At 41.9% G+C, this 24,283-nt stretch overlaps 1 protein-coding gene across 1 annotated transcript in view; it reads left to right on the forward strand.

Moving 5' to 3' along the window:
- Positions 1 to 24,283, forward strand: part of ANAPC4 (anaphase promoting complex subunit 4) — a 46,151-nt gene that overhangs the window by 15,886 nt on the left and 5,982 nt on the right. The window contains exons 15-28 of the mRNA XM_070949130.1: positions 1,362 to 1,438; positions 2,564 to 2,664; positions 2,745 to 2,796; positions 3,313 to 3,368; positions 6,385 to 6,431; positions 10,287 to 10,343; positions 12,158 to 12,214; positions 14,281 to 14,374; positions 18,720 to 18,817; positions 20,073 to 20,134; positions 20,844 to 20,882; positions 21,826 to 21,927; positions 22,049 to 22,126; positions 23,533 to 23,703. Of these exons, the coding sequence (XP_070805231.1) occupies positions 1,362 to 1,438; positions 2,564 to 2,664; positions 2,745 to 2,796; positions 3,313 to 3,368; positions 6,385 to 6,431; positions 10,287 to 10,343; positions 12,158 to 12,214; positions 14,281 to 14,374; positions 18,720 to 18,817; positions 20,073 to 20,134; positions 20,844 to 20,882; positions 21,826 to 21,927; positions 22,049 to 22,126; positions 23,533 to 23,703 (1,091 nt within the window). The remainder of the gene's footprint in view (positions 1 to 1,361; positions 1,439 to 2,563; positions 2,665 to 2,744; positions 2,797 to 3,312; positions 3,369 to 6,384; positions 6,432 to 10,286; positions 10,344 to 12,157; positions 12,215 to 14,280; positions 14,375 to 18,719; positions 18,818 to 20,072; positions 20,135 to 20,843; positions 20,883 to 21,825; positions 21,928 to 22,048; positions 22,127 to 23,532; positions 23,704 to 24,283) is intronic.

The following is a 24,283-nucleotide window of genomic DNA, read 5'->3' on the forward strand; positions in this document are numbered from 1 at the left end:
GATGATTAGAATAGAATAGAATAGAATAGAATAGAATAGAATAGAATAGAATAGAATAGAATAGAATAGAGAGAAGAGAAGAGGAGAAGAGAAGAGAAGAGAAGAGAAGAGAAGAGAAGAGAAGAGAAGAGAAGAGAAGAAGAAAAGAAAAGAACGGAAAGGAAAGAAGAAAAGAAAAGAAAAGAAAAGAAAAGAAAAGAAAGAAAAGAAGAAAAGAAAAGAAAAGGAAAAGAAAAGAAAAGAAAGAAAAGAAGGAAAGGAAAGGAAAGGAAAAGAAGGAAAAGAAAGGAAAAAAGAAAAGAAAAGAAAGAAAAGAAAAGAAAAAAAGAAGAAAGAAAAGAAAAAAAGAAAGAAAAAGAAAATTTTTATTGGCCAAGTGTGATTGGACACATGAGGAATTTGTCTTGGTGCATACACTCTCAGTGTACATAAAAGAAAAGATATGTGCTTTGTTAACAGTGTATTGTCTGGATCAATTGCTTACATAATATAATGTTTTCCTAGCTCCTATTTTCTACTTCTATTATCCAACCATTTATAAAACAAATCCCATATTTGAAAATATTCTGTACATCTTCCTTCTCTTTTATCTTTAATGTCAGTCTATCCATTTCTGCGCAATCTAATATTTTTTTTTAAAAAATTACATTCTTCCTCTCTCAGTGTTTCCTCCTTTTTTCCAATACTGTGCAAATACAATTCTTGCTGCAGTCAAAACAGGCAATATTAAATACAAATTCCCCTTATTATATTTTTCTGGTACTATGCCTAAAAAAAATATTTCTGTCTTATAATCTATATGTAGCTTTTAAACATTTTTTTCCAACCATGTACGTATACCAATAATTCTCTACTCTCACACATCCACCAGTGGTGAAATCCAATTTTTTTTACTACCGGTTCTGTGGGTGTGGCTTGGTGGGTGTGGTGTGGCTTGGTGGGCGTGGCAGGGGAAGGCTACTGCAAAATCTCCATTTCTGCCCCACTCCAGGGGAAGGATACTGCAAAATCCCCATTCCCTCCTCACTCCTGGGTGGAGGATATTGCAAAATCTCCATTCCCACCCCACTCCAGGGGAAGGATATTGCAAAATCTCCATTCCCACCCCTTTCTGGGACCAGCCAGAGCTGGTATTTGCGGGTTCTCCAAATTGCTCAAAATTTCTGCTACCGGTTCTCCAGAACCTGTCAGAACCTGCTGGATTTCACCCCTGATGTCCACCACATGTGATAGTAGGTGCCTGGAGACTGATTACATTTCCAGCATTTGGCAGACATGCGTTTAAACATCTTTGCTAGAAATTCTTATGGTTTGTGTGGGGTTGTCCTGCTTGACCAAAGATGCACTTTCTTTCCCCACAGGGTTTAAAAAAGCTTGGCCAGTCCATGGAATCGTCTTACTCCAGCATCCAGAAGCTCGTGATAAGTCACCTGCAGAGGTAAAATTCAGCAGGTGCATGGATTTAGATATGTTGGTGATGTTTCAATATTATTATTGTTTTGTTCTCTGTGGGTGGGCTGACTGGGGAATTCTGGGAGTTGTAGTCCACAGGTCTTAAAGTAGCCAGGATTGGGGGACTCTTCTCTAAACCCCAACATCACTTAAAACATGTTCCTGTCTATCTCACGTCCTTCTGTTAAAAAGAGGAATAAAAAGATTTCAACTTGGCAGCTGGACGAAGAGATTCCTTGATCGGGTTGAATTTTGAAGAGTAATGATTTGTTTCAGAAATTACACTCCACTCCATCAGAATAGAGGGAAAACCAAAAGGAAGGAGGGAGGGAGGGAAAGAGGGAGGGAAGGAGAGGAGAGGGAAGGAAGGGAGTGAATGGAAAGGGAAAAAAAGGAAAGGCAGAAGAGAAAGAAGAAGGAAAGGGAGGGAGGGTGGGAAAGAGGAGGAGACGGGAGAGGAAGAAGGGGGAAGGGAAAGGAAAAGAGAAAGAAGGAAGAAAGGGAACAAGGAGACGAAGCGAGGAAGAAGAGGACGGGGAAGAGAAAGAAATGAGAAAAGAAAAAAAGGAAAAGAAAGAAAGGAAAGGAAAGGAAAGGAAAGGAAAGGAAAGGAAAAAGGGACAAAGGAAAGGAAAGGAAGGGAAGAAAAGGAGGGAAGGAAAGGAAGGAAAGGAAAGGAGAGGGAAAGGAGACGAAAGGAAAGGAAAGAAGAGACAAAGGAAAGGAAGAAGGGATAAAGGAAAGGAAAGGAGAAAGGGAAGGGAAGGAGTAAAGGAAGGGAAGGAAAGGAAAGGAGAGGAAGGGATAAAGGAAAGGAAGAAGGGACAAAGGAAAGGAAAGGGGGAAGGAAAGGAAAGGGGGAAGGGAAGGGAAGGGAAGGAGTAAAGGAAGGGAAGGAAAGACCCCATAAACCCATTTCCAATTTGGTTTGTTTTTATCACTCTGTTAGGCGAAAGTCCAGGAGCAAAAAAAAAAATCCATCACTTGTTTGATTCTTGGCGTTGTTGTTGTTGTTGTTATTGTTGTTTTTGCCTTTACGGCTCGCTTCCGGTACCCCTGAGAGGCAGATCTTTCTCCCAACCTTTTTAATGCCCCCCCCTTGCTTTGATAGCGGTTCGGAGGCCCTGCTGTACCACCTGAGCGAGCTGAAAGGCATGGCTTTGTGGAAGCAGAAGTACGAATGCCTTGGCTTAGACGCCTCCGGAATCGAAGGTACGACACCGTCTCGCCGATTTCGCTGTTGAACCCGCGTTCACCGGGCCTTCAATTCGCTTTTATTCTTTTATTTGCAGAGGCGATTACTGCGGTCGGTTCCTTCATTCTGAAAGCCAACGAACTCCTCCAGTAAGTCATTGGAATTATTTTGCAAACCCTTCGTTTGGATAGAGGTCGTTTCCGACGTAAGTTGCGACAGCTTTGCTTAGCGACCGTTCAAAGTTAGAATGGCACAATGAAAAATGTGACTTGGGACAGATTTTTTTCCACACTTAGGGCTTTTGCAGCCTCCCCGTGGTCATGTGATCATAATTCAGAGAACTGGTTCATACTTACGACGGTCGCTGTGTCCCGCGATCCTTTTTTTGCGACTTAATGGGGAAGCCAGTTCCCTCAAAAACCGGGTTACTAACTAACCAGCTGCAGCGATTCACTTAACAACTGCAGCAAGAGAGGTCACAAAACGGGGCAAAACTCAGAAGAAGAAATGTCTCGCTTAACGACAGAAAATTTGGGCTCCATTGTGGTCGTAACTCGAGGACTACTTATAAATGACTGAACTCACAAACAAAACTCCTTTTCCCTTGAGGAATGCCACCTTAAGAGAATCATTTCTTTTTCTCTCTCTCTCTGTTTTCCCCCCAGAGTTATAGACAGCAGCATGAAAAATTTCAAAGCATTCTTCCGTTGGCTTTATGTAGGTAAGAAAAACGGTCGTAATTCTAAATATTTCTTTTTTTTTCTCCCTCTAACTTTCTCTCTTATCTGGTTGGACTTTTAAAAAGCTGGTTTCAAAGCAAGAGCTGCACAGCTTTCTTAGGCTCAGTTGATCTAAGCAAAGTTGAGCTTCACATAATGTTAACAACCAGTTCGGTTTAGCCGGTTCGGCCCAGCACCGAAAATGTGAGCGTGCACACGTGGCCTTCTGTGCATGTGCTTTGTTTACGCATGCGCTTACACGCATGTGCACGGCTTAAAAAACGCAGCTAAACCGGACGGCATAGCTCCAGGGCGAGTGGGCGGGCCCATCTGCAGGTCACAACTACCGGTTCGCCTGGACCGTTACGAACCGGCTGAATCCCATCCCTGGATCTAAGTTATTGGTGGGTTGTGCCAACGAGAAGGCAGTGATGTGTCTACATGATGGCCTTCATAGCTTCTACCCCTTTAGTTCAGTTACCAATTATAATAGAATATAGAATGGGATGGGATGGGATGGAATAGAAGAAGGAGGAGGAGGAGGAGGAGGAATAGAATAGAAGAAGAAGGAATAGAATAGAATAGAATAGAATAGAATAGAATAGAATAGAATAGAATAGAATAGAATAGAATAGAATAGATAGAATAGATAGAATAGAATGAAGTAGTAGAATAAAAGAAGAAGAGGAAGAAAAGAAGAAGGAATAAAATAGAATAGAATAAAATAGAAAAGAAAAGAAGTAGTAGAATAGAAAAAAGAAGAAGGAATAGAATAGAATTAGAATAGAATAGAATAGAATAGAATAAGGAGGAGGAGAAGGAGGAATAGAATAGAATAGAAGAAGTAGTAGAATAGAAGAAGAGGAAGAAGAAAAGAAGGAATAGAATAGAATAAAAGAAGAGAAGAAGAACTAGTAGAATAGAAAAGAAAAGAAGGAATAGAATAGAATAGAAGAAGATGATAGAGTAGAGTAGAGTAGAATAGAATAGAATAGAATAGAATAGAATAGAATAGAATAGAATAGAATAGAACAGAAGGAGGAGGAGGAGGAATAGAATAGAATAGAATGAAGAAGTAGAATAAAAGAAGAAGAAGAAAAGGAATAGAATAGAATAAAAAAAGAAAAGTTGTAGAATAGAATAGAAAAGAAAAGAGGAAGGAATAGAATAGAATAGAATAGAATAAGAAGGAGTAGAAGGAGGAATAGAATAGAAGAAGAAGAAGATAGAGTAGAGTAGAGTAGAGTAGAATAGAATAGAATAGAATAGAATAGAATAGAATAGAATAGAATAGAATAGAATAGAATAGAATAGAATTCTTTATTGGCCAAGTGTGATTGGACATACAAGGAATTTGTCTTTGGTGCATACGCTCTCAGTGTACATAAAAGAAAAGATACATTTGTCAAGAATCATAAGGTACAACACTTAATGATAGTCATAGGGAACAAATAAGCAATCGAATCATATTAGGAAACAGTCAATATAAATCGGAAGGATACAAGCGACAAGGTTACAGTCATACAGTCATTAGTGGAAGTAGATGGGTGATGGGAACGATGAGAAAATTAATAGTAATGCAGACTAATGACTGAGGTTCCTCTGTGTAATGGAAAAGCAATGTTATTTGTGAACTCTTTTGATGCTCTCTGAGCTGGGTTGCGTCTTCGCAGACATATTGTTATCCAATATCTATGGGGATCCTCCATCATCCAGGTTGTCCCAAAGGTGCTTTTTTTTCCAAGAGGCAACTGGACTTTCTTATTCTTTTCTTTTGAAGATATTTTGCTTCTCGGAGACTCTCCGTAGACACTTAGCTACACACTTTGGGATAAAAGCTCCCATTTGCACTACTCAGGTGACCCTGAGGACACAGACAAACCTCCAAGCGGCCTCAACGACTCTCTAAAAAGTTTGCAAATGACCAGCTGTCTGCAAGGAATATCAATCCTTCCCTTCCCCACCATCCAGTCAGAGTTGAAGAAGATTCTTGGATGAGAAGCGAAAAGTCTTCAAAGAAAAACCAGAAAGTCCAGTGGCCTCCTGAAAAAGCACCTTTGGGACATTATTATCCACCTGATAACATCATTAGTGCACAGGAGTGTGGATTTTGTAACCTGTTTATATGTAGTCGCTACCCTCTAACATTGATATGCAGATAATTCTCAATTTAGAACTATTCTTTTTTTTTTTGTAGTAGTAAAAGTTTTTTTTATTTTTTAAACACACAAAACAAACATACAATGCATCTTTTCTGAACACAGTATTGGCCTGGTTTTAAATTTATACAAATTTTTGTTCATCTTTAACACAATTTTATATATAATTTTTCTTAAATCATTTATTTTCTCTAATTCTAAGAAACCGATATTACCCTTCATCTTAACTTCTCATCATCATACAGTTCATTTTTTCTCTTCCCTCCTTAAAATTTGAACCCCTAAATTTGAGTTCACGTAACATAATACAATCCCCAGTTATTACCTTAAATTCCCTTATTCCAATCTCCAATAATTCTTTTATCAACCATTCCAAATAATACATTTCAACAATTGAGCATATTCAATAAAAATCAATTAAACATCAGTCTTACTCCAATACCTCTACATTTAGATTCATATAAAATAATACAATTCCCAATTCTCTAACATTGATATGCAGATGATTCTCAATTTAGAACTATTCTTTTAGGGCTGTTGAAAGTTACAAACGGCACTGGAAAAAATGTCGTATCCCTGTTTTTCACACTTATGCCCATTGTATCATCTGCATCAGTCATGCGATCAAAATTTGGGCACCTGTCAATCAGGCTGTGTTTATGAAAGTTGCAAAATCAAAGGAGGGAGCCAGATTCGCTGCCATGATTCGTTTAACGACAGCGGCAATAAAAGTCGTCGAAAAGGGGCAAAACTCCATTCACAAAAATATCTCGCTGAACAACAGAAATTTGGAGGTCGGTTGTGGCTGTAGATCGAAAACTCCCTGTTTTCTGCTTTGTTTTTATTTTATTTTTTTCAGCCATGCTTCGAATGTCCGAAGACCCTGTTCCTCCCGAATTGAACAAGGTAACCATCGTTTACGCGCACACATGAGAGGCTTCTAACATTTCTTGTCCTTCGATCTTATTATTTGTGAGTCACAAAATATTTGTGCCATTGCAATGTTTTCTCGTGGAGCATTTAACGAGGGCCTGCAGAATTCCTACCCATTTAATGCGTCTGGTAACATTCCTTCCCTAAATGACGGGCAGAATTACAGAATCACAGAGTTCGAAGGGACCCTGGAGGTCTTCTAGTCCAACCCCCTGCTCAGGCAGGAAACCCAAGTCAGGGCAGGACAAGAAGCAATGGGTGGAAACTCATCAAGGAGAGAAGCAACTTAGAACTAAGGAGAAATTTCCTGACAGTGAGAACAATTAACCAGTGGAACAACTTGCCTCCAGAAATAGTAAACACTGGAAGTTTTTAAGAAGATGTTGGAAAACCATTTGTCTGAAGTGGCGTAGGGTTTCCTGCTTAAGGAGGGGGTTGGACTAGAAGACCTCCAAGGTCCCTTCCAACTCTAATATTCTATTCTATTCTGACGGGGATGGTTTTGAGAGCTTTTATTTCTGGACCAGAGTGCTGAAAGACTGTAGGAGTGAATGAAATGCTACTCATTTTAATGTGGTGCAGAAGTCTTTTACAGCTCTTGAGTTCTTCTGACTTTTCTAAATATCCCCCAGGCCAGCTATCCACACGACTCTCCAAACCTAATAAGGTGTATCTATTAGACTTCTTATTTTTTGAGTTCTCGAAATCAGAATCAAGCAAGTCATTGAGAAATTATCGTTCTCGGTGGATGGGCAGCACATCGTTTTGACACTTGAGAGGCTTTCTTAACGTTCTTTTAGTCACGTCGTTATTTGTAATTCACCTGGAGTCATATCGTTTTCGTTTCAGTTTAGTTTATTGATTAGCCCATGGATCAAAGTGCAGAGTTCCAAACACAAATTATGACTAAAATCCGATAAAGAAAACAATTTGAAACGAAATTGGAATAAAACAAAGTTTAAAATGAAATTGGAATAAAACAAAGTTTAAAACGAACTTGGAATAAAGTACAATTTAAAACGAAATTGGAATAAAACAATTTAAAACGAAATTGGAATAAAGCACAATTTAAAACAAAATTGGAATAAAACAAAGTTTAAAACGAAATTGGAATAAAGCACAATTTAAAACGAAATTGGAATAAAACAAAGTTTAAAACGAACTTGGAATAAAGTACAATTTAAAACGAAATTGGAATAAAACACAATTTAAAACGAAATTGGAATAAAGCACAATTTAAAACAAATTGGAATAAAACACAGTTTAAAACGAAATTGGAATAAAGCACAATTTAAAACAAAATCGGAATAAAACACAATTTAAAATGAAATTGGAATAAAATACAATAATTTAATATAGGGATAAATAAAGTATGATAAAATTTATATTTCGGTGTCACCCCTATAATCAGTGGTGGGTTTCAAAATTTTTTACTACCGGTTCTGTGGGTGTGGCATGGTTTGGTGGGCGTGGCATGGTGGGTGTGGCAGAGGAAGGATACCGTAAAATCCCCATTTCCTCCCAATCAGCTGGGACTCGGGAGGCAGAGAAGAGATGGGGGTGGGGCCAGTCAGAATTTTTACTATCGGTTCTCCGTACTACTCAGAATTTCCGCTACCGGTTCTCCAGAACTGGTCAGAACCTCTGAAACCCACCTCTGCCTACAATCTACCCCAATCACTCCCACCTATGCCGATCTCAACCGAACCATTTTGCTCAAGTACTGTGCTGTATTAAATGTTGTTTTCAAATTCTGGATGCTCTTAAGGTAAGTTGTTTTGCTATGGGGATCCCAATGGATCACTCGTTTAGTATATAGACCGAAGTACCTGTGTCTCACCCCCTTATACAAGCAACAATCAAATAGGATATGAGCCAGATCCTCTATCTCTGCCATTGTTCTGCCCCAGCTACGGACCCCAAAGAATGCAGCACACACAAAGTCTGTACAAACCTTAGTTTACTAAATTAAATCAGTCTTTTTCAAATAAAGGCTGTTAATTAACTTTCTTAACAGCCTACAAGAATCCAAAGAATAAATAATCGTAATCTTACTATGGTTGGCAGAAAGCCCAGAAGCAATTTGCAGGAAACTGATAAGAGAACTAAGATCAGGACGCGAAGGAGAGTGAACTAAAGTTGTTCCCTACAACTTGCTGCAATTGGCGTTCTTCCTTAAATAGGCTAAGGGAGTGGCCAATTAGCCCCAAGCCTTACTCTCGAGGAGACCTCCTCCTGAGGAGCCACTCCTGCCTTTTTGGCAGCTCTGCGCGCCCGTGCATCGAGAAGAGGCTCCTCCTCTTCTTCCTCTTCACTTATGGGAGCTTCTGGAGGTTCTGAAGGCCCTGGCTGAATCCCAGCCTCTGGCACCACATCTTCTCCAGCCTCCTCACTGTCCGACTCGAGTGCCAGCTGCACAGGCTGCTGGTGCAGCACCACACCAGCCTCCTCGCTGTCGGAATCAGCTACTAGCTGCACAGGCTGCTGACGGCAAATGCAGAGATGTCCATTATAGAGTATAGAATGAAATCTCTCATATCTGAACCATTGTGTCAAGCACCGGGAGTCATATAGATAAGCTGGGAGGTGTAGAAATTTGATAAATAAATAATAATTTGGATTTGTTGCCAAGAAGCTGATTGCTGAAAGGTAAACTTCCAAATTTGCAAAAAAGAAACTTTGCAATCTTGTATTGGACATTCCAACTTTAGATATCAACACGATGGGCAGCCTTCTTTGCCCCAAGTTATAATGACTGGACATTAGTAGTTAATTTGAAAGTTACAGCTTTTTTTAGAGTATCTCTCCAGTGCAACAACTTAAATTCAGTTCCTGACAGTTGCCTTTCTCACACGGGTGTTAAATTCTATTTTTTCCAAGCTGCAAACAGTTCCTTCATAAACGAAACATTAAAATATTCTTTTAAACTGCCAGGCGAACTATTCTTAGAAAATGATTCATTTTGGTCCTCTTAAAAGCCGACTTTTGTTCAATATAAAAGCAGCCGAAAGGATTTTAGGATTAGCTTAATTATGTTTTTTTCTTGTTAAGGATATTGTTGTGTTACCAACCAGCAGAGTTAAGTGCACAGAGAAACAGTACTGAGAGCAATGAATACAATACATACAAACTGGTTTAACAAAGCTTTTACTTTGTAGTGAAAAACAATTGCATAGTCTTTTAGTCGATCCAAGTCTTTAGCCATTCAAGTCAGTCTGAAGTTACAGATATCTTCTTACCAGACAAACAGCAATTCAACGCTGGTAACAAATCACAATGATAGAATATCTATCCACTTCTTCACACGACAGTAACAGTTTCAATCAACAGTTCCAGTCAAGCAGCAAGTCAAGCAATGATGAGAGCAGGTCCAACAATGACTATAGCTCGGCTTCCTCCTTATATACAGTTTACACTAGTAATTATCCACTTAAGATAAGTGAAGTCAGCAGTGCAATGACTCAACAGTACAATTATGATAATTGCAGTCAGCAGTTAGTCAGCAGTCATTAGTCATTACAATGACTCAGCAGTACAATTACTCAGCATTATATTTAAAGTTATAGCACACATATATTGCCTGGACAACTTGTTAGACTTACACCATATCCTAACATTTCTTATGTTTCCTTTTCAAAATATTATTGCATTACTGCTCTGGGGTTTTGTTTTGTTTTTCTGTCCAAGTTGTTTGAAAATGTCATTCTGGCAGTTTGTTGGTTTGCAGAATTGTGACGGCTGTTGGTTTCGGCTGTGCTGCGTTTGGTGTAGATGAGTGAAGTGCAAATTTATGGTGGTAGTGATTTGTTGTGTTCCTTTTTCTCAAAGATGACCCAGAAGGACATTACTTTTGTGGCTGATTTTCTCACGGAGCACTTCAATGAAGTAAGCTTTCTATTTTATTTTTATTTTATATTTTATATTTGCTTTATTTTAGAAAAGAATTAGAATAGAATATAGACTATAGAACCCTGATGGCAAACCTATAGTACGCGTGCCTTAGGCGGCACACAGAGCCATGTCGCCTAGCACGCCAGCTCAGCTCCGGCGCCGATCAGCTGATTTTCAGGCCTTCTGGGACCACCAGAAATAGGGAAACAGGCCATTTCCTGCCTCCAGAGGGCCTGGAGGGGTGGGGAAGGCCCGTTTTTCTCTCACCTGGCTCCAGATCCTCTCTATGCATCTGGGGAGAGCGAAAACAGCCTTCCCCATCCCTCTGAGGCCCTCTCTAGGAGTCTCTGGAGGCTGGGGAAAGCAAAAAACATCACTTCCTGTACAACCGGAAGTTGGGAAACAGGCCATTTCGGGCCTCTGGAGGGCCTCCGAGGGGGTGGGGAAGGCTGTTTTCACCCTCCCCAGATGCATAGAGAGGATTTGGAGCCAGGTGAGAAAGAAAAACGGGCCTACCGGGTCATCGGGTACCAGGAGCGGGGGGGGGGGGAGAAAGAGTGGGTTGGGTGGGTTGAGGCGCACATGCGCAGGGGTGGGGTGCATAGAATTATTGGTGTGGGCACCCGCGTGTGCAAACCTCCCCCGCCCACCCCTTCCTGGCGCGCAATGGCAAAAAGGTTAGCCATCACTGATATAGAATATAGAATATAGAATAGAATACAGAACAGAATAGAATAGAGCTGGAAAGGACCTTGGAGGTCTTCTAGTACAACCCCCTGCTCAAACAGGAGACCCTATACCAGTGATGGCTAACCTTTTTGCCGTCGCGTGTCAAAAGCGGAGGGAGTGTGGGGGCGTCATGCATATGTGTGCCCACACCCATAATTCAATGCGCACCGCCTCCCCGCGCATGCGCATATGACCCTCCCCCCACGCTCCCCAAGCTTTTGGCACACGGTGGGCCAGGTAGGCCTGTTTTTCGTCCTCCCCAGGCTCCAGAGGCTTTCTTGGAGCCTGGGGTGGGCGAAAACAGCCTTCCCCACGCCTCAAGAGGCCTTCCGGAGGCCGGAAACAGCCCGTTTCCTGACTTTCGGTGGGACCGGAAGGCCCGGAAATCACCTGGCCAGCGCATGCATGTGCACTGGAGCTGAGCTAGGGCAACGCTCGCGTGCCCACAGATATGGCTCCGCATGCCACAGGTGACACGCGTGCCATAGGTTCACCATCGCGACCCTATACCATTTCAGACAAGTGGCTGTTTAGTCTCTTCTTAAAAATCTTCAGTGATGGAGCACCCACGATTTCTGAAGGCAAGCTATTTTATTTATTTGTTTTATTTTATTTTATTTTTTTGCAGGTATTTTCATGGCAAGGAAGGTTTTTTTTCCCCCCTTTCAAAAGAGCACGTTCAGGTCATCTCGACGTAGCTTAACATTTATTTATGCCACTTCCCTTAAAGCTATTCCCCCCACCCACCCACCCCCGATTATACTGTACCACAGAGTGTCCTAAAACCCTTAGCGAATTTCAAGACGTATGGACTTAAAACTCCCACAATTCCTCAGGCAACATGGCTGGCTAGGGAATTCTGGGAGTCGAAGTCCACACATCTACAACGTTTCCAAGACAGAGGGTGCATAGGATTATTAAAAGCTAATACAATGGCATGATATCATCGTTGATTGATTAAACGAACGTTGGGGACTAATCCGAATTCCCAGCCAAGGGTTTACTACTGATAGAGAATTCTCAGGACTTAAAACAATTTCTTCCCCGTTCTCCTGCCCTCTTCACTCTTTCCTTTCTAGGCACCTGAACTCTACAATCGAAAAGGGAAATACTTCAACGTGGAGAGAGTTGGGCAGGTAAGGTGTCAATCATTGTATTGAGCGACAGCTTGAGTCCCGGAGTTCTTGAGGAAGGAAGAGTTGGCCAGCTTTGACTTTCCACAAGGAAGTCGGCGGTCCATGAAGCGGTCTGCAATTTTGGAGTCATGTTACACACACTTTTTCCCCGTGTAGAGAAAAACCCTTGGGCACGGGTGGGTTTGCGTGGGATTTGCACCAGAGGTGGGCTTCAAATTCTGCCACTACCGGTTCGCCCAGCACCAGGGATGTGAGCTCACACTATCCGCGCATGCGTGCAACATCAAACAACACAGGAATTCGCTCGTGCGTGCCGTCCACACATGTGTGTTGCATCAAAACCACAGCGATATACAACGGGATTGCGCCCAGGCGGGCACCCACGGGTCACTATTACCGGTTCCCCCAAACCGATCTGAACCGGCTGAATATCACCTCTGATTTGCACAATGGATCCCTGCCATATCTATGAATAAAACAGGATGATGATCTCTTCTTGCAAGATGTAGGGTGGTAGCCTCAAATCTCACGAGGTAGAACAGTCTGGAGATTTGAGATACAGGTAGTCCTCCACTTACGACAGTTCACTTAGTGATCGGGCAAAGTTGTCACCGCACTGGGGTAAAAAATGGCTTAGGACCGTTTTTCACACTTACGGCCGCTTTTCACACTTACAAACATCGTTTTTCAGACGGCTGAGTATCCCCACGGTCACATGATCAAAATTCAGATGCTTGGCAACTGACTCATTTTTATGACGGTTGCAGTGTCCTGTATGTGTAGGGGGAGTCATGTGACCTTCCGACAAGGTCAGTGGATTCGCTAAACCACCGTGTCACTAACTTAGCAACTGCAGTGATTTACTTAACAACTGTGGCAAGCAAGGTCATAAAATGGGGCAAAGCTCACTTAACAAACGTCTCGCTCAGCAATGTAAAATTGGAGCTACATTGTTGTCGTAACTCGAGGACCAGCTATATATTTTCTAAATGTGAGGAAAGTTCTCCGCCTCCCTACGGTCACGTGATCAAAATTCAGAGGCTCGGAAACTGACTGGTAGTTACGACGGTCGCAGTATCCCGGGATCACGTGATCCCATTTTGCGACCTTCCGATCAGCAAAGTCCAGAGGGAAACCAGATTCCCTTAAACACCTCAAGGTTTCTCACTTAAGCGCGGCCATGATTAATGACGGCGGCAAGAAGCATCATACAATGGGGGCAAACCTCCCTGAACAAATGTCTCGCTGAACGAAACAGAAATTTTTTAGGCTCAACGGTGGTCGTACGTCGAGCGGTGAGGTGGCCTAGAGGTGGCGCTCTCGCCTCACAATCAGGAGGCTGTGAGCTCGATCCTAGGTAGAAGCACGATGGGCACAATGAGAATATATCTGCTGAACAAAACTCCGCATTGGTGACAGGAAGGGCATCTGGCCAGTAAATACTCCGCTCCGTTCAGTTGCTCAGACTCCATCCCCACTCCCCGCAAGGGATTATGGGGTCACTAAAAGAGGACGATGAATGGCGCTCGTACGTCGAGGTCTACGCGGAGTAGATTTAAATGGATGCGTCCAGGAGGGAAACGGGGTTATGTGAACACGACACCGCCGCTCGTAGTGGCTTTCTCCCGCGGCAAGGCCGAAGGGACCAGGGCATGCACATTTCGGGGCATAAAATGTGTCCCTTAATGAGCAACTCTTCAGTCACAAGGCACAATCGTAGCTGCGAGCGAGTTTCACGGAGCAAAGGTTTACAGCCGTTTCTGATAAATTGTCCCACTCTGCAAAGATAACAGACCGGTTGGAGGAAAGCTGCGATAAACAGATTGAAGACTGAGCCATAAACCACTTTTTGCAAAGGCTTTTACAGCAAAAAAAAAACGACTGGACCTCTTGAAAGGTTTTTCTGTTACCCAGTTGAAAAGACGAGAGGGAGAAAAAAAAACCCAGACCTGATATTTTATTATTTTTGCAAATCGAGAGAAAAACTTACAAGTCCAGGCATTTCTCCCTTCCCCCACCCCACCCCATCTCCGCAATACTTATTAAAACCATTTTCTTTTTTTCAGTATTTAAAAGACGAAGACGACGATCTTGTCTCTCCGCCTAACACACATGGAAACCAGTGGTTTAATTTCCTTCAAAATAGTAACGGTCTTAAAGGTACGGTACGTTTTTCATTTGGAGATAATCGACAGGGAGTAAAACTTGGGCCTTCGTAAACTATTAATTCACCGCCTTGCGTTTTGGAAGGAGGGTAAATAGATCCGGATAGTCTCTCTCACATTCCCCCCATCCGAAACACACACACACACTTTTCAAGCGCTATCGTGTTCCTCCGCAGCCTCCCCAAGGTTAACGTTTTGCAATTTTTTGCATTTACTCTTCCAAAAGTCTCATTTCCTGCTGCTTTCTGAATGTCTTCTAAAACTCACCGCCGCCATCCATCCGGTGCTCATGATTAAACCGATCGTAGGATTCATAGAATTCATTCCTGGAATGTCTTATAATATCAGATACTATACTTAACGGATGAAAAGAGTTTGAAGGGACCTTGGAGGTCATCTAGTCCGACCCCCCCACCGCCCAAGCAGGAGACCCTTCACCATTTCTGACAGATGGCAGTCCGGTCTCTTCTTGAAAGCCTCCAGGGATGAAGCTCCCACAACTTCTGAAGGCAACTTCTGTTCCATGGGTTGATTGTTTCTCACTGTCAGGAAATTCCTCCTTATTTTCTAGGTTGAATCTCTCCTTGTTCAGTTTCCATCCATTGTTCCTTCTTCTGGCCTTCAGGTGGTTTGAAAATAGCTTGACCTCCTTCCTCCTCTCTGTGGCAGCCCCTCAAATATTGGAAGATGCTCTCCTGTCTCCCCTGGTCCTTCTCTTCACTAGACTAGCCAGGCCCAATTCCTGCAACCGTTCATCGTATGTTTTGTTTTTTTTATTTATTTGTTTGTTTGTTTGTTTGTTTGTTTGTTTAAATTTCTATACTACCCTACTCCCAAAGGACTCAGGGCGGTGAACAGCCACAGGATAAAACACATAAATACAAAAATTTAAAATAGAATAAAAAAACGAATTAAATAATTTGGCTGAATTTAAAATACCCCATAATTTAAAAACAAATTAAAATTTAAAATATACATTTAAAAAGGGGAGAAGATTTAGGCACTGGTCCAGGGGTGAAATTAAAAATTTCCGCTACCGGTTCTGTGGGCGTGGCTTAATTAGTGGGCATGGCTTGGTGGTCAGGTGACTGGGTGGGCGTGACTTGTTGGTCAGGTGGGCGTGGCCAAGTCGACGTCACTTCTTTGCCCTTTTTTAACCTACAAAACAACACAACACAACTGGCTCACCCACAATGTAAAAGCAGCTGTGCTAGACCCAAAATGGCCCCTGCAACAAGCAGGAACCTCACACAGCCACAAAAAGTCCCAAAAAACCAACTTTCACACTTTACACATACACAACACAACACAACAGGTTCACCCACAATGTAAAAGCAGCTGTGCTAGACCCAAAATGGCCCCTGCAACAAGCAGGAGCCTCACACAGCCACAAAAAGCCCAAAAAACCAACTTTCACACTTTACACACACAAAATTCCACATAACAGCTTTGTGAGATTTTGTGTGTTTGTGTAGTTAGAGTGAAACACTACAGAAACACAAAATCTCACAAAGCTGCACAAATATTATTGGCTTTCTAGGAGCCTGGGGAGGGCGAAAACTGCCTTCCCCACACACACTCCGCAGGCCCTCCAGAGGCCGGAAACAGCCTGTTTCCCGACTTCCAGCCTGGGAAAACCCGAAAATCAGCTGGCCGGCACGCACATGCGCACTGGAGCTGAGCTAGGGCAACGCTTGTGTGCCCACAGATATGGCTCCTCATGCCACCTGTGCCACGTGTGCCATAGGTTCACCATCACGGTTCTAGAGTCTCAACATCTTTTTCATAGCGTGGTGACCCAAAACTGGATGAAGTATTCTAGGTGTGGCTTTACTCGGGCTTTATATATAAGACATTCCAGAGTTTCAACCAGAAATGAATTCTGTGAATCCTTCGATAGGTTTACCGAGCAACGGATGCTCAGTGCTCAAAACAGCAGTGAGTTTGGTTATCGGCGGTTGTGATTTATTTGGAAAGCAAAAAAAAATAATAATAATTACCATTTTCTTCTGAAATGCCTTTACAACAAGTAAATAAAAATCAATATTCAATCCCTGGTATGAGAAAAGCTCCTTCTGTTCATGGGAGGAATGGAGCAAGTCCACCTTTTCGTCAGCAAAACCCCAGCTTGTTGGACGCACTTTTAATCTATTTTAATCTATTTTAATAAATAGATTAAATTCCAGAAGTACATCTGAGTTACTGTACATTTTGGTAATTGACCTCATTATGCAACTGAGATTAATTCTGAAAGTGAAACCGCTCTCTCGCTGTACAGTGAGACCTGAAGAAAGTTCAGAGTTCCAGAGTAGGAAAAATAATGGAATAGAATAGAATAATGACTTTATTGTCACTTTGAATGTACGCTAATCGGCATACGTTAAAATGAAATTCAGTTGCATATCTAGTAAATACAATCTAGTATTTACCAGACATACAAATGCAATCTAGTAAATAACGGACATACTACGTAGAGATAGAACAAAACTCCGCATTGGCGACAGGAAAGGCATCCGGCCATTAAAACACTCTGCTAGCTCCATTCAGTTGCCCAGACTCCACCCCCTGAAAGGGATTATGGGGTCGTTAAAAGAGGATGATCCTGCGTAGAGATAGAACTAAATATGGCTAATTATTGGACGGAGGAATTGAATACAGAATAATGAGTTGGAAGGCACCTTGGAGGTCTTGTAGTCCAACCTGCTTCTCTCGTTACCATTCTGGACAAATGAGCGTCCAATCTCTTTTTGAAATCCTCCAGTGATGGAGCACCCACAGCTTCTGAAGGCAAGTCCTTCCACTGATTAATTGTTCTAACTGTCAGGAAATTACTCCTTAGCTCAAAGTTGGATCTCTCCTTGATTAGCTTCCACCCGTAGTTTCTTGTTTTGCTATCGGATGCTTTGGAGAACAAGTTGACCTCCCTTTTTCTGCGAAAGCTCCTTAGATATTGGAAGACTGCTATCAGGTCCCCCCCCCCCTTGTCCTTCTTTCCATTAAACTAGACCAGGAGTCGGCAACCTGTAGCTCTGGAGCCACATGTGGCTCTTTCATCCCTCTGCTGCGGCTCCCTGTCGCCGATCAGCTCCACAATTGATAAAGCTTTCGGTTACGACAAGTAAAAAAAAAATAAAAATTGGACACTGCGCTAGGAGGAGACTCTATGGTGGTGGGGGTTAGGGTTAGGATTTGGGGGGGGGAATAGGACTTCCGGTCAGCAGAGGAAAAAGGACACCACGCTAGGAGGAGACTATGATGGGGGAACTGGACTTCCGGTCGACTCCAGAATTGAAACGGGGGCTTTCAGTTAGGACCTTTGTGGCTCTTTGAGTGTTTAAGGTTGCTGATCCATGAACTAGACATACCCAGTTCCAGCAACCGTTCCTCCTATGTTTTAGCCTCCAGTCCCCTAATCCTCTTCGTTGCTCTTCTCTGCACTCTTTCTAGAATCTCAACCATTAGGCTAAGATATGAGTGGAACTGTTAAGAGGGAGAAGGGGAGAGAAAGAGAGAGAGAGAGAGGAGAGAAAGAGGGGGAAAGAGAGCCAGAGAGAGAGGAGAGAAAGAGGGGGGGAGAGAGCCAGAGAGAGAGGAGAGACAGAGACACATAGTGAGAGAAAGAGGGAGAACGGGAGAGAGGGAGAAAGAGAGAGCCAGGGAGAGAGGAGAGAAAGGGAGAGAGAGAGAGAGAGAAAGAGGGGGGGAGAGAGCCAGAGAGAGAGAGAGGAGAGACAGAGACACATAGTGAGAGAAAGGGAGAAGGGGAGAGAGGGAGATGGAGAGAGAGAGAGCCAGGGAGAGAGGAGAGAAAGGGAGAGTCAGAGAGAGAAAGAGGGGAAGAGAGAGCCAGAGAGAGGAGAGACAGAGACACATAGTGAGAGAAAGGGAGAAGGGGAGAGAGGGAGATGGAGAGAGAGACAGCACCAGGGAGAGAGGAGAGACAGAGAGAGAAAGAGGGGGAAAGAGAGCCACGGAGACAGAGAGAGGGAAAGGAGAGAGTTTGGCTAGCGTGCTGAAGAAGTGCCTTTTAAGGTTTTTCAGAAGAACTGGCCCATAGCAAACAATGGTTTTGCTTAACGACTGTGGTATTCGCTTTGTGACCACCTCAGAAAGGTAGTCGAAACAGATCAGGTTGTTTTATGACTGTCGAGCCTTAAGCACCGTCCACTACAGTCATAAGTCAAAGACCATTGGCATTGTTACAAAGCTGATTTTTGCTTTTGTTGACACACCAGTCGTCTTCCATAAAGTGTCCAGTAATAGAAAACGTGTTGTTATTAAAAATGCAGCCTTTTCTTGCCAGTCTTGTTAATTTGACTTTTTTTTTTAATGTTGCTTAGAAAGCCCGTTGCTGTTTCCATACTACCCTCAAAAATCACTGCATTTTGTAAAGAGGAGAATGGAAAGGATCATTGATCAGTGTCTCCAAAAACCAGCTGTGAGTATCCAGAAGTACATCATATTTGGGTATGGCAAACCATCGCATGGATCTCAGCTGTGTTTAAATATAGATCATTTTATTATGGTCTCTCTCTCTCTCTTTCTCATCTCTCATCTCTGTCTATTTATCTATCTCCCTCTCTGTATCTGTCTGTCTGTCTCTCTCTCTCTCTAATCTATCATCTGTCTGTCCATCTGTCTGTTTATCTATCTATCTATCTATCTCTCTGTCTCTGTCTCTGTCTCTCTCTATTATCTGTCTGTCTATCTGTCTATCTGTCTGTCCATCCATCCATTCATCCATATCTATCTATCTATCTAGCTATCTAGCTATCTAGCTATCTCCTATCTACCTCTCTCTCATCTCTGTCTTATTTATCTACTTCTCTGTGTATGTCTGCCTTCTGCCTGTCTCTCTATTTATCATCTCTCTATCATCCATCCATCTGTCTGTCTGTTTATCTATCTATCCATCTCTCTCATCTCTCATCTCTGTCTATCTACTTCTCTGTGTCTGTCTGCCTGTCTGCCTCTATTTATCTATCTATCATCTCTCTATCATCCGTCTGCCTGCCTGCCTGTCTGCCTATCTATCTATCTATCTATCTATCTATCTATCTATCTATCTATCCTAACCTAACCTAACCTAACCTAACCTAACCTAACCTAACCTAACCTAACCTTATCTATCTATCTATCTTATCTATCTATCTATCTATCTATCTATCTATCTATCTATCTATCTATCTATCTATCATCTTATTACCCTATTATCCTGCCTGTCCGTCCATCTGTTATCCTATTTTTCTGTCTGTCCATCCATCCATCTATCTATCATCTACCACCTACCTACTTACCTACCTACCTACCTACCATCTATCTGGATGCTTTACTTAAACTCATGGTTTTTATTAGTGTTGAATATCAGTGTTTGCCTGACCTCCGTAGATGCCAGACACTAAATGGATAATAAACAAGCACAGAAGGAAAGCAGAATTCATAAAAGAAGTTGTGAAATTTAAAATAGAGCAGCAGAATTGGGCTTAAAACTGTGGGTCACCTTCAATCTATTGGGTTACTTTTAGGCACAGGCCTAGACATATATTTCTAAGAAATATCCTGATTTGGATCATTTATTCCCAAAGAGAGCTCATATTCCTATTGCGGTGCCAGAGTTACTGTTGGTGCTGCTGCGAGTAATTCTTTTTATTACATACTTGTAGATTTTTTTTACAAATTGTTCTCTTCTCCAGGATGTGATTGGGAAAACTGTCCACCAGGCGTTTTGTATGCCTTTATATAGGGCCTCCAAAAGGTAGGGGATTTTATTTTATTTTATTTTATATTGTTTAATTCTCCTAACTGCAGTTTACAGATAGTTCTTGACTTCCAACCATTAACCACTAACCATTTGTTTAGTGATTGTTGGAAGTTACAACAGCATGGAAAAAAGTCACTTATGACCAAGTTTCACACTGAGCCAATTCCTAAGCCAACAAAGGTGGCCCTTTGATGACTTCTGGACTTCAACTCCCAGAATTCCTTGTCTTGTTCTGACTATATAAAAACCCATACAATATTTACTTTAGTACATAAAGGTAAAAGTTCCCCTCGCACATATGTGCTAGTCGTTCCTGACTCTAGGGGGCGGTGCTCATCTCCGTTTCAAAGCCAGAGAGCCAGCCCTGTCCGAAGATGTCTCCATGGTCATGTGGCCGGCATGACTCAATGCCAAAGGCGCACGGAACGCTGTTACCTTCCCACCAAAGGTGGCCCCTATTTTTCTACTTGCATTTTTTACCTGCTTTCGAACTGCTAGGTTGGCAGAAGCTGGGACAAGGAACGGGAGCTCACCCCGTTATGCGGCACTAGGGATTCAAACTGCCGAACTGTCAACCTTTCGATCGACAAGCTCAGCGCCTAAGCCACTGAGCCACCGCGTCCCTTTTACTTTACTTTAGTACATACCATATGCCTATTCAAACTCCCAGATTCTCTTCTAATTTCTTTCTTTCCTATCTTAGTGAGGATTCGACGTCTCAACTGCTTAAGTTGCCCTTTTTGTAAGTACATGCTTGCTTTATTTCGGTCTGTTCATATATCGTATACTAGACCGTGTTGTTTCTCTGTGTCTCATAATACATGTGGGTATATCCATAATTCTGTATGTATTTATGTATGTATGTATGTATGTATGTATGTATGTATTTATTTATTTGATTTATTTGATTTATATTGCCGCCTATTCGCCCGTGGGAAATAAATATTTATCTATTTATTATTTTGTCATGTTTACGTAGTGTATGTTGAAAGCGGAGACCCTTTGAAAGCTGTACACAAATTTCATTTTAATTTAAGGACGATTAGTGTACTTTAAAAGTGAAAACAAAGTTATTCTGAGTCTAAGTTCTAAGTCTAAATCAATGATGCTGTTGTGGCCTGTTGGCCACCAGCCCCTCCAGCAGCCGAATCGGAGGAGGAGAAAGAGGTGTGGGAGTCAAGGTCAGCATCAAGGCAACCTGAGAGCTGCGAGAGGGAAGAGAGAATGGAGCTGGCAGAGAGAGAGAGACGGAGGCGGAGCTTGGGCCGTCCGTCAGCCCTCAGATGGAGAGTCAACAGCCCCCAGGTCTGGAGGTGGCTGATGAGGAAGAGGAGGAACAGCTGGGTCCAGTGCCTGATGCGCAGATGCACAGAAGGCAGAGGAAAGGAGAGCAGTGGAAATCTATGGGCTGGTCCTTGGGACGGAAGAGCAACCGCTGCTAGCGAAGCCCCACCCTAACTCTGGGGATAAAAGGCAGGGGGCGGAGATGAATAGATGTGGCAGACAACTATTCATCTCCCACCCGGACAGACTTGTTAGCCTGCGATGAGAGAAAAACTTTCCTGGGCTGTCGACACTCCTAATAAGGGAATCTTTGAGTTCACTTCAGTGGGTTTGTCGTGTTTGGGGAGCTGGGTCAGAACAGATGCTTAGTTGGTAACAAAGGATCAAAATTGTTTTTGCAGGTGGCACGACAAATCGTACAATTTGCATTATGTTCTATTTACGATGTTAGAGAACTCGATGTCCAAACTCTACATTCTGCGGAGGCATACGGACATTTCAAGGTAGCGTAGCAAACTGAGCATGTCTCGTTTTCTTTTTTTTTTTCCCCCAACACAATTCTGCCAAAAAAACATCTTTAGACACATTCTAATAAACAGTTTTATGTTTTTCTGATATTTGTAGGTCCACGAATAACGGACTGCTCGCTGTGGAGTTTGGAAATTTTCTGAACAGAAGCCTTAACGAAAGTAATGAAACAAGGTTAGTCTGTGAAAACCTTCCACAACCCGACGAAGGAATGCGATGATTCGTAGAATTATAAAAATGTTCAATTGTGGTGTGTTGATTAAGTTACAGCAGTTCAAAAAAGGGCTAACACAGCTCTAAGAATAGAATAGAATAGAATAGAATAGAATAGAATAGAATAGAATAGAATAGAATAGAATAGAATAGAATAGAATAGAATAGAAAATATGGAATGGAATGGAATGGAATGGAATGGAATGGAATAATGGAATGAAGAATAGAATAGAATAGAATAGAATAGAATAGAATAGAATAGAATAGAATAGAATAGAATAGAATAGAATAGAAAATATGGAATGGAATGGAATAATGGAATGAAGAATAGAATAGAATAGAATAGAATAGAATAGAATAGAATAGAATAGAATAGAATAGAATAGAATAGAATAGAATAGAATAGAAAATATGGAATGGAATGGAATAATGGAATGAAGAATAGAATAGAATAGAATAGAATAGAATAGAATAGAATAGAATAGAATAGAATAGAATAGAATAGAATAGAATAGAGAATATAATGAATAGAATACAGTCGAATGGAATGAAATAGAATGCAATAGAATGTAGAGGAGAGGAGGAGAGAGAAGAGAAGAGAATTGAATTCTTTATTGGCCAAGTTTGATTGGACACACAAGGAATTTGTCTTGGTGCATACGCTCTTGGTGTACATAAAAGAAAAGATACGTTCGTCAAGAATCATAAGGTACAACACTTAATGATAGTCATAGGGTACAAATAAGCAATCAGGAAAAAATATCAGTATAAATAGTAAGGATACAAGCAGCAAAGTTACAGTCATAAGTGGGAGGAGATGGGTGATGGGAACGATGAGAAGATTAATAGTAGTGCAGACTTAGTAAATAGTTTGACAGTGTTGAGGGAATTATTTGTTTAGCAGAGTGATGGCATTTGGGAAAATCTGTCCTTGTGTCTAGTTGTTCTGGTGTGCAGTGCTCTTTAGCGTCGTTTTGAGGGTAAGAGTTGAAGCCATTTATGTCCAGGATGTGAGGGGTCTGTAGATATTTTCCCAGCCCTCTTTTTGACTCATGTATACAGGTCCTCCATGGAAGGCAGGTTGGTAGCCATTGTTTTTTCTGCAGTTCTAATTATCCTCCAAAGTCTGTGTCCGTCTTGTTGGGTTGCAGAGCCAAATCAGACAGTTATAATAAAGGTGCAGATGACATGGAAGAACTTAAAAATCTGGCAAAAAGATTTTTTTAAAAAAGCAATTTAACTACCGATTCAGCCAAATTGGCCCGAACCAGCTGAATGCCACCACTAGCCGTTACTATGAAACCTTGCGATAATCTCCCCATCTGTATTTCTGTGGGTGAAACTTGATTTTATTTCTTGGTCTCCAGCTCCTACAGCTGTCTGGATGCTCATTTTTACGACGACGAAACGATAACAGTCATCCTGGTGGAAAATTCAGAACAAGAGGGGAAGGAACGGATTTTGGCTCAGTTACCTTTGTCATCCATCTGTACGGAGGGGAACCAGGACACGGGGTTTAACTGGAATTCTGGTCAAAGGTGAGAGCCCAAACGTCGATGCAATTTCATCTTTTCAGATTGAACTCTCCATTTTTTTTTGTTTTGTTTTTTTAAATTTGATTTATATGCCGCCCTTCTCCGGAGACTCAGGGCGGCTTACAATGCGTTAAGCAATAGCCTTCATTCTTTTGTATATTTTATACAAAGTCAGCTTATTGCCCCTCACAAACTGGGTCCTCATTTCACCTACCTTAGAAAGGATGGAAGGCTGAGTCAACCTTGAGCCTTGGAGAGATTCGAACCAGCAGAAATTGCAGGCAGCTGTGTTAATGACAGGGTGCACTAAACCACTGTACTATCAAACTCTATCAAGTTTATTTATTTGAAGGGTCTCTATCCCTCTTCTACCTGCAAGGGATTAAAAAAATACATTTAAGTACCGTGTTTCTCCAAAAATATGACCTACCCCAAAAACAAGCCCTAGCTTGATTTTCATGCCTACACCTAATATAAACCCTACCCCAAAAATAAGCGTTAGTTAAGCCCTGCCCACTGTCTGGGGTGAGGCGCATGCGTAAAAATCAAGTTACGGTGGGGGGGGGGTGGAGCTGTCCCATGC

Source organism: Pituophis catenifer, unplaced genomic scaffold (assembly GCF_029215685.1).
Source record: "Pituophis catenifer annectens isolate HBS135680 unplaced genomic scaffold, rPitCat1.0.hap2 SCAF_8, whole genome shotgun sequence".
NCBI classification, from domain to species: domain Eukaryota; kingdom Metazoa; phylum Chordata; class Lepidosauria; order Squamata; family Colubridae; genus Pituophis; species Pituophis catenifer.